This window comes from Panthera tigris, chromosome A3 (assembly GCF_018350195.1).
Source record: "Panthera tigris isolate Pti1 chromosome A3, P.tigris_Pti1_mat1.1, whole genome shotgun sequence".
NCBI lineage: Eukaryota > Metazoa > Chordata > Mammalia > Carnivora > Felidae > Panthera > Panthera tigris.
In genome coordinates this window covers 102,121,765-102,136,954 of record NC_056662.1, presented here as the reverse complement: position 1 = coordinate 102,136,954, position 15,190 = coordinate 102,121,765, and the positions used below count along the sequence as shown (strand labels likewise).

The following is a 15,190-nucleotide window of genomic DNA, read 5'->3' as shown; positions in this document are numbered from 1 at the left end:
GTGTTCAGAGTATAATGGAGCTAATTAGGAACTGCCATAGCACTATAAAAGCAAAACCTTCAAATGTTTAAAATGACATCTTACACTACTGTCAGAGTTTTCACTGAAAACATTTTATATATGAGTGCCTGGCTGGCTTAGTTGGTAAAGGATGCAACTCTAGATCTTGGGGATGTGAGTTTGAGCCCCACACTGGGCAGAGTGTTTAATTTAAAATAAAAATAAAAACAGATTAAAAAAAAGAAAAAGAAAACATTTTATATAGATTAAATTTATCTATAGACCGATTTTAAACAAAAAAACATTTCAAGAGAAAAAAAGCAGTAAAATAAGAGGACTAATTTTGTTTACCATGGTCATTTGTCCTCATATCTATGACTAAACTTTATCTGATTAATCTAAAAGAATATTATTTCTGAGTTTAGTCTGGCATACCACTATAACAGATATGAAATCAATCCCTCCCTAGAACACAGCAATACAAACAGGCACATCTTGTCCTTCATATATGCAGAGGCAAAGGATTTAGCATTCTCCCTTTCAAAGCAGTCATGGCCTTTGATAACCCTGCTGTACTTTCCTCCTATAAACTAAGCATTTGTACACCAAATGGCCAGGTCTCAGGGGGGGTCTCCGGCCATGCAAGCTCACATCTGGTGTATAGCTCCATGGAGGGGCACCAGGGTAGCTCAGTCAGTTAAGCATTTAACTCTTGATTTTGGTTCAGGTCATGATCTCACAGTTCATGAGATCGAGCCCCAAGTCAGGCTCTGTGCTCACAGCACAGAGCATGCTTGGCATTCTCTCTCCTCTCTCTGTCCCTCCCCCTCGCAAAGTAAATAAACAAAAATAAATAAATAAATAAATAAATAAATAAATAAGATCCATGGAAAGCAGATCTTCCTATGAAATAAAACGCAAGAGAAAACTCCCCCCCTCCCCAAACCCCAATCTGTATATGGACAACTGTGATGCTTCTCTAGATAAACACAAAATGACAAAACAGTCTCACCCTTACCTTTCTGGGTGTCCTTCACTCCCTCTTTCTTCAATTCTTCAGGAAATGGTAAGGATTGAGCAGCATTTGCCATTTCTTTAGCTTGTATATACTGCTGAAGCTCTTTAGCAAAAGTATCTTCTGATTCCTGACTGCAGGTATCATTATCACTATATACATCATAGTCCTTACTTCTTGATTTTCTATGTAGCAATTTCTTCGGTGATGCTGTAGAGTTCCCCAAGTGCCTAAACTAAGTAAAAATTAAATTTTCAATTTTAAAAACCTAGCATAATTCAACGCAACCTGGTTATAAAGAAGAAATAAAGACGAGCCATGAACTGATCATTGTTGAAGTTGGGTGATGGGTATACGGGGGTTCATATACTTTTCTTTCCACTCTTACATACTTAAAATTTTCCAGAATTAAAAAAAAACATAAACAAAAAACACAACATATTGTCCTTGAAGAAAACTTAACACAAGATTCTGAATTTGTACACTAGATGTACTCTACTGAATTAAAGACAAAACCCCCAAATCTTAATTATTTGATATAATTTTATTTGATTGAATTATAGTATTACAATTCACATTTTATTTCTCCCTTTGCATCCCTTTGCATACTTTAAATGGTTTAATTCAATAACTCATCATTTCATAAAAGAACAAGTAAACTGTAATGGCCCAAGTGAAAATCTATACTACACTAAGATATATCACAGCTAGCGAAGTCCATTATTTTTCCTGTAACTCACAGCATTGGTGGCAGAGAAGGTGGCAGCACTGAAAACAAGGAAGAAAGAACTGCCACGTTCTCTATAATCAAGTTAATTTTACTTTCAGAAATAGTTTTCTAACACTGTTGTTGCAGCTGCCCCAAGGCGACAGATGCAAACACTGGCACCCACACTGGAAGAGCAAGCCAGGTAAGGCAACTGACCCTGGGTCAGCCTGAGATGATCACAGCAGACAACTTAAAGTACTCTGAATTAAAGTACCAGAATTCCCTAGTATTGGTTATATAGGTATTTATACTCGATAACCCAGGTGGATCAAGTTGTATAATTATAGTTAGTATATATGATATATTTTTATTAAGGTTTATTTTAAAAAGTCAAAGTGTCAAAGGGCTCCTGTTTTGATATCAAGAAGAGATGACATGTCTACCATTAAATTGGCCAATGATCCTGCTCCAGAGCATGCTTTGGGGCCTGGTCTCTTACCTACTTTCTTATAACTGATCAAGGCAGCAGACTCAAACAAACCAGAAGACTATTATAAAATATACTAAGTGGCCCAATTTAATGGTTTACCTTTGATGGTTAACTTCAAAGCTAGGAGTCGTACCACCAGAGGATTTATCGTAGGCTTACAAAAGGACTTTGCTCCCTGCCTGAAGAATCCAAACAAGTGGAGAAAGTTTCCTAACCTGACAGTGGCCTTAATGTACACCTCATCTTCATTACACCAGACAAGACTACCACCAATCCAACAATCATCAGGCCACCAAGTTCCTGGTCTCCAAGTTTTCAAGAAAGAGCACCTTTTAAAACTAAAGCCATAGAATGAACTTGTAAATGTATCTTCTTCTAGTCAGGGGTTGGCAGGTATCAGCCTGGCCTCTTGTTTTTGGAAATAACGTTTTGCTGGAACACAATCACACCCATTCATTCACTTCTCTGCTACCTGTGGCTTAGTTGTGACAGAGACAATATGGCTCACAAAGTCAAAATGATGCACTAGCTGGTCCTTTATAAAAAGTTGGCCAATTTCTGTGATAATTATGTTTACCTTGGTTTTCGCCTTTAATTTTATTTAATGGGCACAGGGAGAATCATCCAATTATGCAACAGCTTCGCGAAGCTTAGTCAAACACACAGGAAATTCTATTCAACGTAACTGAATCAAAATATCACAATGATCCAAATGAATAATTAAGTGCTCCCTCACACACAAAATATGTACCAAAGCAGACCCCTTTTAACAGGTAATAATATGTCTGATTCATTTGTATTAAATGAAAAGATGAGACGACTTGGCAACATGAATAAAACCAGGAAGATCATCATGTTGTTTTTTATACATTAGAGATGAGCACTCCTAATGGATATGATTACTCTTAGAGAGCAATGATATACACAAAATACAAATGATTGCTTTAATACTTTTCTTCATGCAGCTAGCTATAAACTCCTTGCTTTGATATTTGTTGTTCTCTATGTAATTTAGAAAGCATATAAATACACTATATAACTTTTTTCCCTTCAGTGAAGGAGTCTAAATAAAAATTTTTTTAAGCAAAAGATTTTTAATTTAGGATGATTTATTGAACTAGTGTGGCCTCCTGAAAGTCCACAGAAATAAAAGTATAGAAATGTAAAAACAGTTCCATATTAGTGGGGGTGGGGGGGAAATGAAGTACATTCATCAGTAATTGAGAAAAGTTTAACAAATTATTGGCAAACATTTGAAAAACAAAAAGCAAATGATAACTGGGAGGCTGGGCTTACGTTGGTGTGTGAGAAACGGGGCTGTAAATGAGGATGAATTAAAATTCTACATAAAAACAGACAAAGCTATTGTTAACAAATTCTCTCTACCCTACTCCTCACCAGAACACATACAAACAAAAATTTACCCTGGGCAAAAAAGAGAATAAAGAAATTGAATAAAATGTCTGATAAAAGCCAAGTCTTGTTACCTGGGTACTAAGACCCCAGGATGAAGTCCTCCACATTCTGGCATTTGAGAGCAACCCCCACCAGAAATATACTCCATCCACTCAACCTACAACAGGAGTTCTACCCCACTATCCAGAAGAGATCCGCCCACTGGGGTCTATGGACAGAATTCAATGAACTTGAATGGCAATAAAAATCACACATTATTTGCATCATCAACCCTTAAGTTGACATTTAGCATCTTCCTGTTGTGAAACACAGGCCAACAAACAGCAGTAGTATCAGCAGTACCAGCAACTGTCACTAATAGAATCATAGTTACTTTCATATATCACCTTATAGTTGTTGCAAATCTCAAAATATCTTTTATGTTCATCACTATATCAAAGCTACAATAATTAGACCTGTTGGACCTTATTATTTAGTACATTAATAAAGAACATATTACTCTTTTCCCATTTTATTTTGATTACTATATTTCAATAAAATAAATTTCCTTTGTAATCCAACATATTCTATTTTATTCACTTAAAAACATTATTCTGAGAAGGGACCCATGGGCTTCACCAGACCGCTGAAAGGGATGCATAGCACAAAGCAGGCTGCAGGAAACCCACTTATCCACACAGCCCACTCATGTACAGAGAATGTCCAGTCAAGCTTCCCATCTGGACAAAAGGCCTACAGAGACACAGACCCGGCAACACACCAGTTTAGGCCGTCCATCAACTCCAGGCCTATCTTAAATCAAGGGACAATGAAGGCACAAAACACATGACAGAAATCTAGAGCAGGTGTCATTAAACTATGTTCCCGGGCCAAATCCATCTTGCCACTTATTTCTGTAACAGCAAGCTAAAAATGGTCTTTAGAATTTTTAAACGTTTGAAGAAAAAAATCAAAATAATATCTCATGACAATGAAAATTATATAAAATTCAAATTTCAACACCCATAAATAAAGTTTAATGGAACACAGCCACACTCATTCATTTACATATTATACTAGATGCTTTCACACTACAATAGCAGAGCTGAGCAACAGCAGAGTTGAATAGTTGCAAAAGAGACCATAAATAGTTGCAAAAGAGACATTCAAGACATTATCTATTTAAAAAATGCTAGAAAGCTATAACATCAAAACAAAGAACAAGAAAGAACTCTTGAATAAATTATGAGAAACCAAGAGTTAGAAAATGGATGCTTAAAAAAGACGTAATTTATAATAGCCTCATCAAACATCTAGCAATAAACCTAACAGAAGGTATGTAAGATACCTACAAAGAAAAGTATCATATACTGTTGAGAGAAATTATAGAGGACCTAAATATTAGACAATTCAATATTCTAAAGATGTCAATTCTTTCTAAAATGATCTACAGATTAAATGTATTCCCAATGAAAATTCCACCAGAATTTTCCACGGAAACACTAATTTTAAAATTTATATAGGGCTAAGAAAAAGCCAAGACACTTAAAGAAGAAAAATAAGGTGAGAGGACTTGCTTATCTGACATCTAAACTCACTATAAAGCTGCAGTAACTAACATGGTGAGCTCTTAGGGGAGGGCTAAACAGATAAACCAGCAGAAGACAATAGAGTCAAGAAACAAACCCACTCAAACACAAACATTTGATTTTTGAAAATGGTGACATTGCAGACCAGTGGAGGAAAAGACCATTCTTTTCCTTCAGTGAATGGTGCTGGAACAACTGGGTATGATAACAGGGGAAAAAAAAAAAAAGGTAAAAAAAATTTATTACCTCTACCTCACAGTATACAGATACAAAAATTAGTTATGGTGACTATAAGCCTTTGTGAAAAGCAAAACAATAAATCTTTTAGAAGACACTACAGAAAAATATTTTTATTATCTCAGGATATTTAGATAAAACACATAGAACACTAACTATAAAGAAGAATAAATCTGAATACATTAAAATATAAACTTTTAATCAAAAATGCCATCCTGTAAAGCCACAAAATAAGCAGATATCTGCAACAGATAATACTCAATGAAGGGCAGGAGGGAACCCTTATAATCCAAAATAAAGAACTACAAATCAAGGGAAAAAAAAAAAATCACAGACAAACCAGTAATACTAAGACAAAAAGACCTGAACAAGCACCAAAAAAAAAAAAAAAAAAAAGAGGAAATCCAAATGGACAAACACAAAAAGGTGCTCAATCCCAATAGCAATTAAGAAAATATAAATGGGGTGCGTGGGTGGCTCAGTTGGTTGAGCGTCCGACTTCGGCTCAGGTCATGATCTCAGGGTTTGTGAATTCGAGCCCCGTGTCGGGCTCTGCGCTGACAGCTCAGAGCCTGGAGCCTGCTTCAGAGTCTGTGTCTCCTCCTCTCTCTGCCCCTCCCCTGCTCATGCCCTGTCTGTCTCTCAATAATAAATAAATGTTAAAAAAAATTTTTTTAATAAAAAAATATATAAACTAAATTACAATGAGAAACTTCACCAGGTGATAAAAAATAAGACGGATAATAATATCACATGTGGAGTAGCAGAAATACAGTCTTTCATATACACCTCTGGGAATAAAAATTGGTAAAACCACTTTGGAATACAGTTTGGCATTAAGGTAAAGGTATAGATGCTTATACTCTAAGACCCAGAAGTTCTACTCCTAGGTAAATACAGAACACACGTGCAACAGGACACAAGTTAAAGAATGTAGCAGCACTGCCTATAATCTCCTATAACCTATAACCTCTACCAACAATGAAATCTAGTATATTCAATAATGGAATACCATGCAGCTAAGAAAATAAACAAGTATACACCACAACATCTATGAATCTTGTAAATATAATGTTGAGACAAAGAAGACAGAAAAGAACACATAAGGGGTGCCTGAGTGGCTCAGTCATTAGGCATCTGACTCTTGATTTTGGCTCAGGCCATGATCTCACAGTTCCTGAGTTTGAACACCATGCCGGGATCCACACTGACAGCACGGAACCTGCTTGGGATTCTCTCTCTCCCTCTGTCCCTCCCCCTCCTCCCACATGCACACACACACACACTCTCTCTTTCTCTCTCTTTAAATAAATAAACTTAAAAATCATCTTTAAAAGAAAAAAATACAATCACTATCTTATTTCTATAAAATGTAAAAACAGGCAAGAAAAAACTGTGTTCTTTAAGGATGACAGCATCAGCAGTAAAACTAAACCTGTAAAGAAGAGCAAGGAAGTGATTATTAGCATGCAAGTTAGGTCTCTAGTTACCTCTAGGAGGAAACAAGGGGTTATGACTGAGAAAGGAGGCATCAGAGACTTTGCGCGTAATGTTCTTTCTAGACTTGCAAATTGTTGGCTGGGGTGTTCTATTTTTAATCAGCTGTGATATTGTACATTTATGTTTCATGCACTTGTGAGTAAAGAGTCGGGCTGTAGCAAGCCTACATAGGAATAATGCAGGTGTCCATCTTCTCACAGTACTGTTTCTTGGAATCTACTTAAGATTAACTGTAGAGGGGCGCCTGGGTGGCTCAGTCGGTTGAGCGTCCGACTTCGGCTCAGGTCACGATCTCGCGGTATGTGAGTTCGAGCCCCGCGTCGGGCTCTGTGCTGACTGCTCAGAGCCTGGAGCCTGTTTCAGATTCTGTGTCTCCCTCTCTCTCTGACCCTCCCCCGTTCATGCTCTGTCTCTCTCTGTCTCAAAAATAAATAAACGTTAAAAAAAAATTTTTTTTTTGAAAAAAAAAGATTAACTGTAGAATGTTCTATCTGCCTAATTCATGTATAGGATTATACATGGATTAGGGAACCTCAAGTGGGTATGAAGAACTGGGGTCTGTATGACTAAAAGAGTATTAAAAATTGGGGGGAAATCCAGGCTACAGTTTCTTAGTGTCAAGACCTTGATTCTTGTCCACAGCAGCCACACATGCCCCAAAGGGCAAAAGAAGTTATATACTTGGGTAGCTGAGAAGCTGAAGATGATGTACCTGCTGCATTATCTGTCTGTATCCTTTTATAAAGCCAAGTATAAAAGTAGCACATTAAATGATGCCTGGGTGGCTCAGTCCGCTAAGCGCCCAACTTTTGATTTTGGTTCACGTCATGATCTTGTGGTTCGTGGGCTCCAGGCCCACATCCAGCTCCGCACCGGCAATGCAGAGCCTGCAAAGTATCACATTAAAGCCTATTTGTGTCTTGGGAGTCTCACTCCCCACTCAAACCCATCTCTTGGTAATGTGTTAAAATTCACAATTAAAAAAAAATTTCACGGGCGCCTGGGTGGCTCAGTCGGTTAAATGTCTGACTTCAGCTCAGGTCATGATTTCAGTTGAGTTTGAGCCCCTCATGGGACTCTGTGTGGACAGCTCAGAGCCTGGAGCCTGCCTCAGCTTCTGTGTCTCCTGCTCTCTTTGCCCCTCCCCTGCTCTCTCTCAGTCTCTCTCTCACAAAAAAACATTAAAAAAATTTAGAAAAAAAAATTTCAAAAAGAGAGAAAGAGGCAAGAGAGGCATAGATACTAGCTGTTATGGGTTGACTGTGTCCGCCCCCTCAACATTCTCTTGATGAAGTCCTAACCTTAGAATGTGGGCTTATTTGGAAATAGGGCCATTACATGTGTAATTGGTTAAGATGAGGTTCCTAGGGTAGGTTCTAATCCAATATGACTGGTGTCCTTATAAAAGGATTAATTTTGGGGTGCCTGGGTGGCTCAGTCAGTTGAGCAGTTGAGCGTCTGGCTTCGGCTCAGGTCATGATCTCGTGGTTTGTGAGTTCGAGCCCTGCGTCGGGCTCTGTGCTGACAGAGCCTGGAGCCCGTTTCGGATTCTGTGTCTCCCTCTCTCTCTGCTCCTCCCCCGCTCGTGCTCTGTCTCTCTCTCTCTCAAAAATAAACATTAAAAATAGAAAAATAAATAAAAGGATTTTAGATACAGAAATATGCACACAGGGAGAACACAATTCAAATATGAAGGTAAAGATCAAGGTGATGCTTCTGGAAGCCATGCCAAGGAACACCAAAGACTGGCAACAAACCACCAGAAACCATGTGAGGGGCATGAAACAGACTCCCCCTCACAGCCCTCAGAAGGAACCAACCTTGCCAGCACCTTGATCTCAGATTTCCAGCCTCCAGAGACACAAGACAATAACCTTCTGTTATTTAAGTCACCCACTTTGTGGTACTTTGTTTAGGGCAGTCCTAGCAAATTCATCTAAGCTTTAAGCTGTAAATTACTAAGGTTAGTTGAGTTAGCTGTAAATCATTAAGGTTAGTTGAGTTAGCTGTAAATCACTAAGGTTAGTTGAGTCAGCAAATCAAAACCCTTAAAAATTGTGACCTAATTTGAAAAGGTTTTGAAATAGACTACAACCCATTTCAGAAATAGAGACAACCAAAATAAAAGCAATACACTAAAACAGTTCACGTTAAATGACTAAAGTTTTTTAATATGTTTTTTGACCGTGTAACCAAGGTTTCCTTGATATAAGCAACTAGATCTCAAATGCTGACTATACTGAGACAAATAGGACCCCTGATAAATTTCTCACACCCACTCCTGTCTGGTTTTTTGATATGCCAACTTAATCTTACTTTTTTGGGTATTTGCTCACACTCCAGTTTTACTTCCCATTTTATTTTCTCTTCTTGTGTTTCTTCAACTTCTGTATCATCTATTTCATCATCGATTCTGTAGCAAAAATATCAAATAATACAAGAAGGGTTTTTCAACCTGGAAATGGTTCATACCACACCATTAAAATTCACTGCTTTGGCTTATCTTCTACTTGCCCTCAAAGGAATTCCAAATTCAAATTCTACTCCAAATACTCCAAGAACAAAATTACAGAAGCAGTAAATGTCAACATGTGTTTGTAAGTAAAGTACAAACCTGAAATTTAATGCATAACCTTCATGTTCTAGTATTAGCAGCTATAGAAACCACCCATTCATTCATCCATCATTCCATTCATTCAACAAATACTGAGTATCCACCATATACCAGGCTGTAGGCCTTAAATCCTGGAACACAACAATGAAAAAGACTTTGTCCCTGCCTTGAGAACTTCCTATATTCTTGGAGAAAAAAAATAAAGCAATTTCAATATAGTCTGATAAGCATTGGTACATATATGAAGAACACTTAACTTACATTTGGGAGCCAAGGGTTTTCTAAGCCTCAAAGGTATATAAGAATTAGCTAACAGGGGTGCCAGGCTGACTCAGCTGTAAGAGCATGCAACTCTTGATCTTGGGGTCATGAGTTTGAGCCCCACACTGGGTGTAGAGATTACTTAAAATAAATAAACACGTAAACTTTTTAAAAAGTTAGCAAACAAGGAGGAATGTAAGGGAGAAAAGTATTTCAGGTAAAATGCAGGGTGTCCTTCAAGGTCAGGAGAGAGCCTAACTTATAAGCAAGTGGGAAGATAAAAAAGAAGTTGTTTCCAGACTCGCAAGGACTGAGAAGCTGAACATGCAGAGACGTCATCTGAGACAATTACTTGAGAATATTCTGGCAAAGCTAAAAATGAAAGATGAAGATGGGAAATATAAGAAGCTGGTGAACAAAGATGCCAATGAAATTTATGGGTAAAGCTAAATAATGGCTTATACTATAAATACAAGAGACTGAAAGTAATTGTGTCTGGACAAGTAGTGACTACTGAATAAAAGCTTAAGATAGGAGTTACATGCCAGGTAAAGGTAAGGACTAGGCAATGTGTACATTCTCAAAAAAACGTGTTACAAATGGAATGCGCAAGAATGTGAAGAGTGGCTCTGAGCTTCTTTCAAACTTAGGAGGAGCTCAGGCTTCACAACTTAATCCAATTCAACAGTTTACCACTGATCTATCCCCAGTTAGAGCCTCAAAATTTCTTCAGATAAGACACCAAGTTTGAGCCTTCTACAGAAGCCATTATTACAAGAGCCAATAAGCCACATACTGTGAGCCTTCATTGCTCCAGTTACAGTAATGAAATATTTCATGGAGTAGGAGGCAACCTCCCCTGAGGCAAAGCAATAACGACAGTAATGACTACAATAGCATTAACAACAGCAGCAGCTAACACTTGGCATTATGTTTTCCCTCTGCCAGAAGCTATTCCATGCATATTACCCACATCACAACAACCTTAAGACACACAGACCATTTCACAGACGAGAAAACTGAATTACAGAAAGCTTATAAAACTTCCCACAGACCTAGTTAACTGGAAGAGTTGAGACTGGAGCCCAGGCAGGTAGAGCCAAGTACCTATTCAACATATCCCCCTGGATTGCTACCTGACATATTTTTAATAGAGCCAAAACTGAACTCTTGATCTACTCCTCTTGCTATTTTCAACACCAACTCTACCCTTCTAATGATACCGACCAAAAACCTTGAAGTCAACATAGACTCCTCTCTCCTATCCCCATCCAATCTGTGAGAAAATCCAGTTTATCTTCAAAATATACCCATATTTGGCCACTTCTTGCTACTAAATACTATGATCCAAGCTTCTCTTGACTTGTTACAGTCTACTCTCAACACAACCAGAATGACTCTGCTAAAATGTCACCCTGTTGAAAACCTTCCAATAGCCTTTCATCTCATTCAGGGTAAAAGGCAAAGTCATTCTTATGGCATCTACAAGTCCCTACATGATCTGCCTCCCTGACCCTATCATGCGTACCTCTAGAGTATTACTTCTCTTCAACTCCTGCTACTCCTGGCCCCTCTGCTCCAATGACCCAATCACACCATGTTCACTCCACTTCAGGACTTTTATACGCGCTTTTATGTTCTCTCTGCTAGAAATCAATCTTCCTCACCTCCAAGTCCCTACTCAAATATTACTTATCGATGATATCACTGAGGCTTTAACTATCTTCTTTAAAACATCTACCTTCTCCCGACCATCCCATCCTCACTTCCTATCATTTTCGTTTTCTCCCAGGCATTTATCATCACCTAAAACACTATCTATTTATGTACTGTGAACCCAGCATATAAATCTCATGAATATGGAGATTTTTATCTCTTGTTTATTTATTGCTATAGCCCCAGGGCCTAGGATGTCTCACACGTGGCAGGTGCTCAATACACGAGTAATCCCATCATAAAATTACTAGCAAAAAACCCAGAAACCATTAAAGATTAATTCATTTGACCTTACTTAAAGCAAACACAAAAACCTTTATGCAATGAAAATAAAGCCATAAGCAAAGTCAAAAGACAACAAATTGGAAGTAAACTATCTGCAGACCAGAGATCCTAAAATTTTAAAGAGAAAGACCAACAAAAACAGGCAAAGGATATGTATGAACAAGGAACAGTTCACAGATGCTCTCCATACTTCAATACCATTCTCCACCTAATACTTTGGCAGAAATCCAGAAGTGTCTTTTATGTGGTTCAGTAAAATCGCTTCTCCGCCTTTTGGCTAATATCAAGTGTAGTATGTAGTTCAGTAAAGCTCTTGTGAATAGAATCTTTTGTCCAACACATCTTCAAACCGACAGACCCTATTGTTTTCTTACATGCAGCTATTGTTTTTGTGATGATTCACCTTGCCGAATTCTCTTACGTATTTCAATAGTCTACTAACTGGTTCCTCTTGTTTTCCTTTGTAGATGATCACCCATCTGCAATTAATTAGTGTCTTTGTCTCTTTTCAATATTTATAGATCTTATTTTAGTCACTTTGCCTTAGAAACGCAGCAATGAAATCAAATCATGGCTCCTGAAGTAAGACTGGGTAACTTAATCCTAGTTTTGCCACTTACACTGTGCAATCTTGACAAGTTATTTATCCTTTCTCTGCAATTTTCTCATCTGCAAAAACAAGGATAGTTCTTTTCTTCAAGGTTAAGATCAAATGATGTATTTCATGTAAAGCACTAAATAAAACTCTTGATGGTAGCCTGAATTAAGGTAATAGTTTTAATTAAGGTATTTGAGAGAGACGAGAACAGATTTGAGTGATATCAGAAGGTAAAATCAACCAGAATAAGAGATATATTGACAACGAGAGAAATAAAGGAACAAAGGACTGTGTGTCACAGTTTCAGCTTAGGGAAATTGGAAAAAATACATTAAAAGCTTAGAAGTTGGTTTTTGCATTTCAAACTCAGTAAAAAAAAAAAAAAAAAAAAAAGTAAATTAGTATCTGCGTGTAAAGAAACTACACTATACACGTCTCTAAGAATGAGATCAATAAACTAGCACCGTCTGGCCAGCAGTGCCCCCGACTTTCTCAACCTAAAGGAGATGTTACATCTCAAAGGTGTTTGCTGATTTATTATGGTCTTCAGGGTCTTTTGAGGCAAATCAATGCACTAAAGGCAAACTATTCACCCTTCACTGCTTAATGAACTTAGGGTTTCGGTTTTTTCTACAAGAAAAAAAAAAAAAAAAAAGCGGTTAGCATGTGTCAGTGAGAAATGACAATCTGTCCCCTAGGAGCTGATGGTCCGGTGGAAGTAGTAGTACTTTGGGAACCCACTGGGTTTCTAACCTGGTTCACAGGGTCAGGAGCGCAAGGAAAGGGGAGCATCCTGGGGCCTCCCTCGACCCCCCTCGGTCGCCGCCTGGACCCCGCCGGTCCCCTCAACCTCAAGCAGGGTCCCGGCCAGAGCCGTGGCGGCTTACGAACGGATCCCCACCTCCCGCGTCCGTCCCCGCGGCTCCGGAACGACCTCTCCACGTCCGACCCTCGCGTGTGCCAGGCCAACCCCACGCGCTCGCTCACGCACTCCCCGCGCGACCCCGCGGCGTGGCCCACGCGCAGCCCCAGCGGCCTCCGAATGGAACCAAAAGGCGGAACACAGCTGAGCCCCTGCGACCAAAGTAGAAAAAGATGAGGAATCACCTTTCATCAGAGTCCGTGGTCGGATTTTTACCCAGGGCCGGGTTGGGGGGCTTGGAGAAAAGATTCTCAAAATCCATCACCCTCACAAGGACCCGGCAGCTATAAAGTAACAGCCACCGCGTGAGGAAAAGGGACCCAGTGCGGCGCACTGGCCACAGGTCGCCCCGCGCATGCGCCGCCCCGTCCCCGCGCAAGCCCGCTGTCTCCTGCTCATTCGCGGTTCTGCGCACGCGCCAGTTTAGGTGTATTCTTTTTCCGTTCCCTTTTTGATCTGTTATCCAAAATGTTTACTAGAATTTTTAAACTGAGTCCTTGGGATTCTTTCTTTCACTTTCATTAGGGGTAAGTGGGCATCCCAAGGTGGAGAGAATTGTGTCAAGGCAGGAAAATAGAGCATATATATGGGAAACAGAATTGTTCAGTTTTGCTTACTACAACGCCGGGGGAAGAGTGGCGATTGTGGGAATAATGAAAGGAAGGCTTAATCTGTAGGTTAGCTAATGACGTCGAACATGACTCACTCCTATTAGTGAGAGACTGATTCCTAGCGTGAATCAGAGTCAGCTTCCCATACAAAGGAAAGTTCTTTGAAGCCAGACATCTTATTTTCCCCTGTAGTTTCACAAATTCTTTATAACACTTCTCCCTTCAAAAGGTGGAGCCTATTCCCCTCTCTTAAATGTGGACTAGATTTAGTGACTCCTAATAAGTAACACTGTTAGATGGTGCCTGACTTCCGAGGCCAGGTGGTGAAAAGCATCGCTCTTTCTGCCTTAGGCTCTTGAATTACCTATCTGAAGGAAAGTCCGTCACCATTTCATAAAGTACTCATGCAGCCTGTGAAAAGCCAGCCATATGAGTGGCCATCTTGGAGCTGATCTGCCAACGTGACTCCAGCTTCAGGAGAATCTGGAACAGAACCACCCCAGCTAAGTAGCTCCTGGATTCCTGACCCACAGAAAATATAAGAAGCTAAATAATTATGTTACTGGACTCAGGTCTTTGGACCCAGCCATAGTAGAAATGAGGCTGGACCCAAAATTTAAAAGCACAGGCAAGGCTTTATTATGGGGGCAACAGCTACAGCTGGAGAGAGACAGGTAGTGACAAAGGTGTCAAACTGGCTCTCTGAACAATGGTCAAGGGAACTTTTTTTTCCCTACATGTATTTATTTTTGAGAGACAGAGCACAAGTGGGGAAGGGGCAGAGAGAGAATGAGACACAGAATCCAAAGCAGGCTCCAGGCTCCGAGCTGTCAGTACACAGCCTGATGTGGGGCTCGAACTCACAAACCGTGAGATCACGACCTGAGCCGAAGTTGGACACTTAACCAACTGAGCCATCCAGGTGCCCCTCAAGGGAACTTTTAAAGGGACTGAGGTGGGAAAGGAGGGATGTTTAAGCATGTAGGGGTGAGGAATTCCAGGAAATTTGGGGCACAGGCCCAGTTGACAAAACATGCTTCTTCATACATATGTTCTGGGTGTTGTCTCCACTTCTGGGTGCATTTTTTAGCATTATAATGAGGGGGAAAGTCAGTGAAAATAAATTTGCTGCCCATCTTATATCAGACTAGTCTGAACCTGGTCTAGTCTTGTTCCTTGGCTGGGGCTTTGCAAGAAAAAGCAGTAACAGCTCACGGGCTGCTCTGCAAGAGAAGTGTTAACAGCCAT

At 39.5% G+C, this 15,190-nt stretch overlaps 1 protein-coding gene across 9 annotated transcripts in view; it reads right to left on the bottom strand.

Annotated features, from left to right (window-relative positions):
- Nucleotides 1-13,675, bottom strand: part of ZC3H8 (zinc finger CCCH-type containing 8) — a 30,540-nt gene extending 16,865 nt beyond the window's left edge. For 8 of the 9 annotated variants that reach the window (XR_006215886.1, XM_007082346.3, XM_015537618.2 and 5 more), the window contains exons 1-3: nucleotides 13,517-13,675; nucleotides 9,252-9,348; nucleotides 1,019-1,250 (exon numbers count right to left, since the gene is read on the bottom strand). Coding sequence is in view for 8 of the 9 variants with exons in the window: in XM_007082346.3 (XP_007082408.1) it covers nucleotides 1,019-1,250; nucleotides 9,252-9,348; nucleotides 13,517-13,593 (406 nt within the window). In the remaining variant the exon portion in view is untranslated. The remainder of the gene's footprint in view (nucleotides 1-1,018; nucleotides 1,251-9,251; nucleotides 9,349-13,516) is intronic. The other variant, XM_015537619.2, reaches the window with a different exon arrangement.
- Between the last annotated feature and the right edge of the window lie 1,515 nt (nucleotides 13,676-15,190).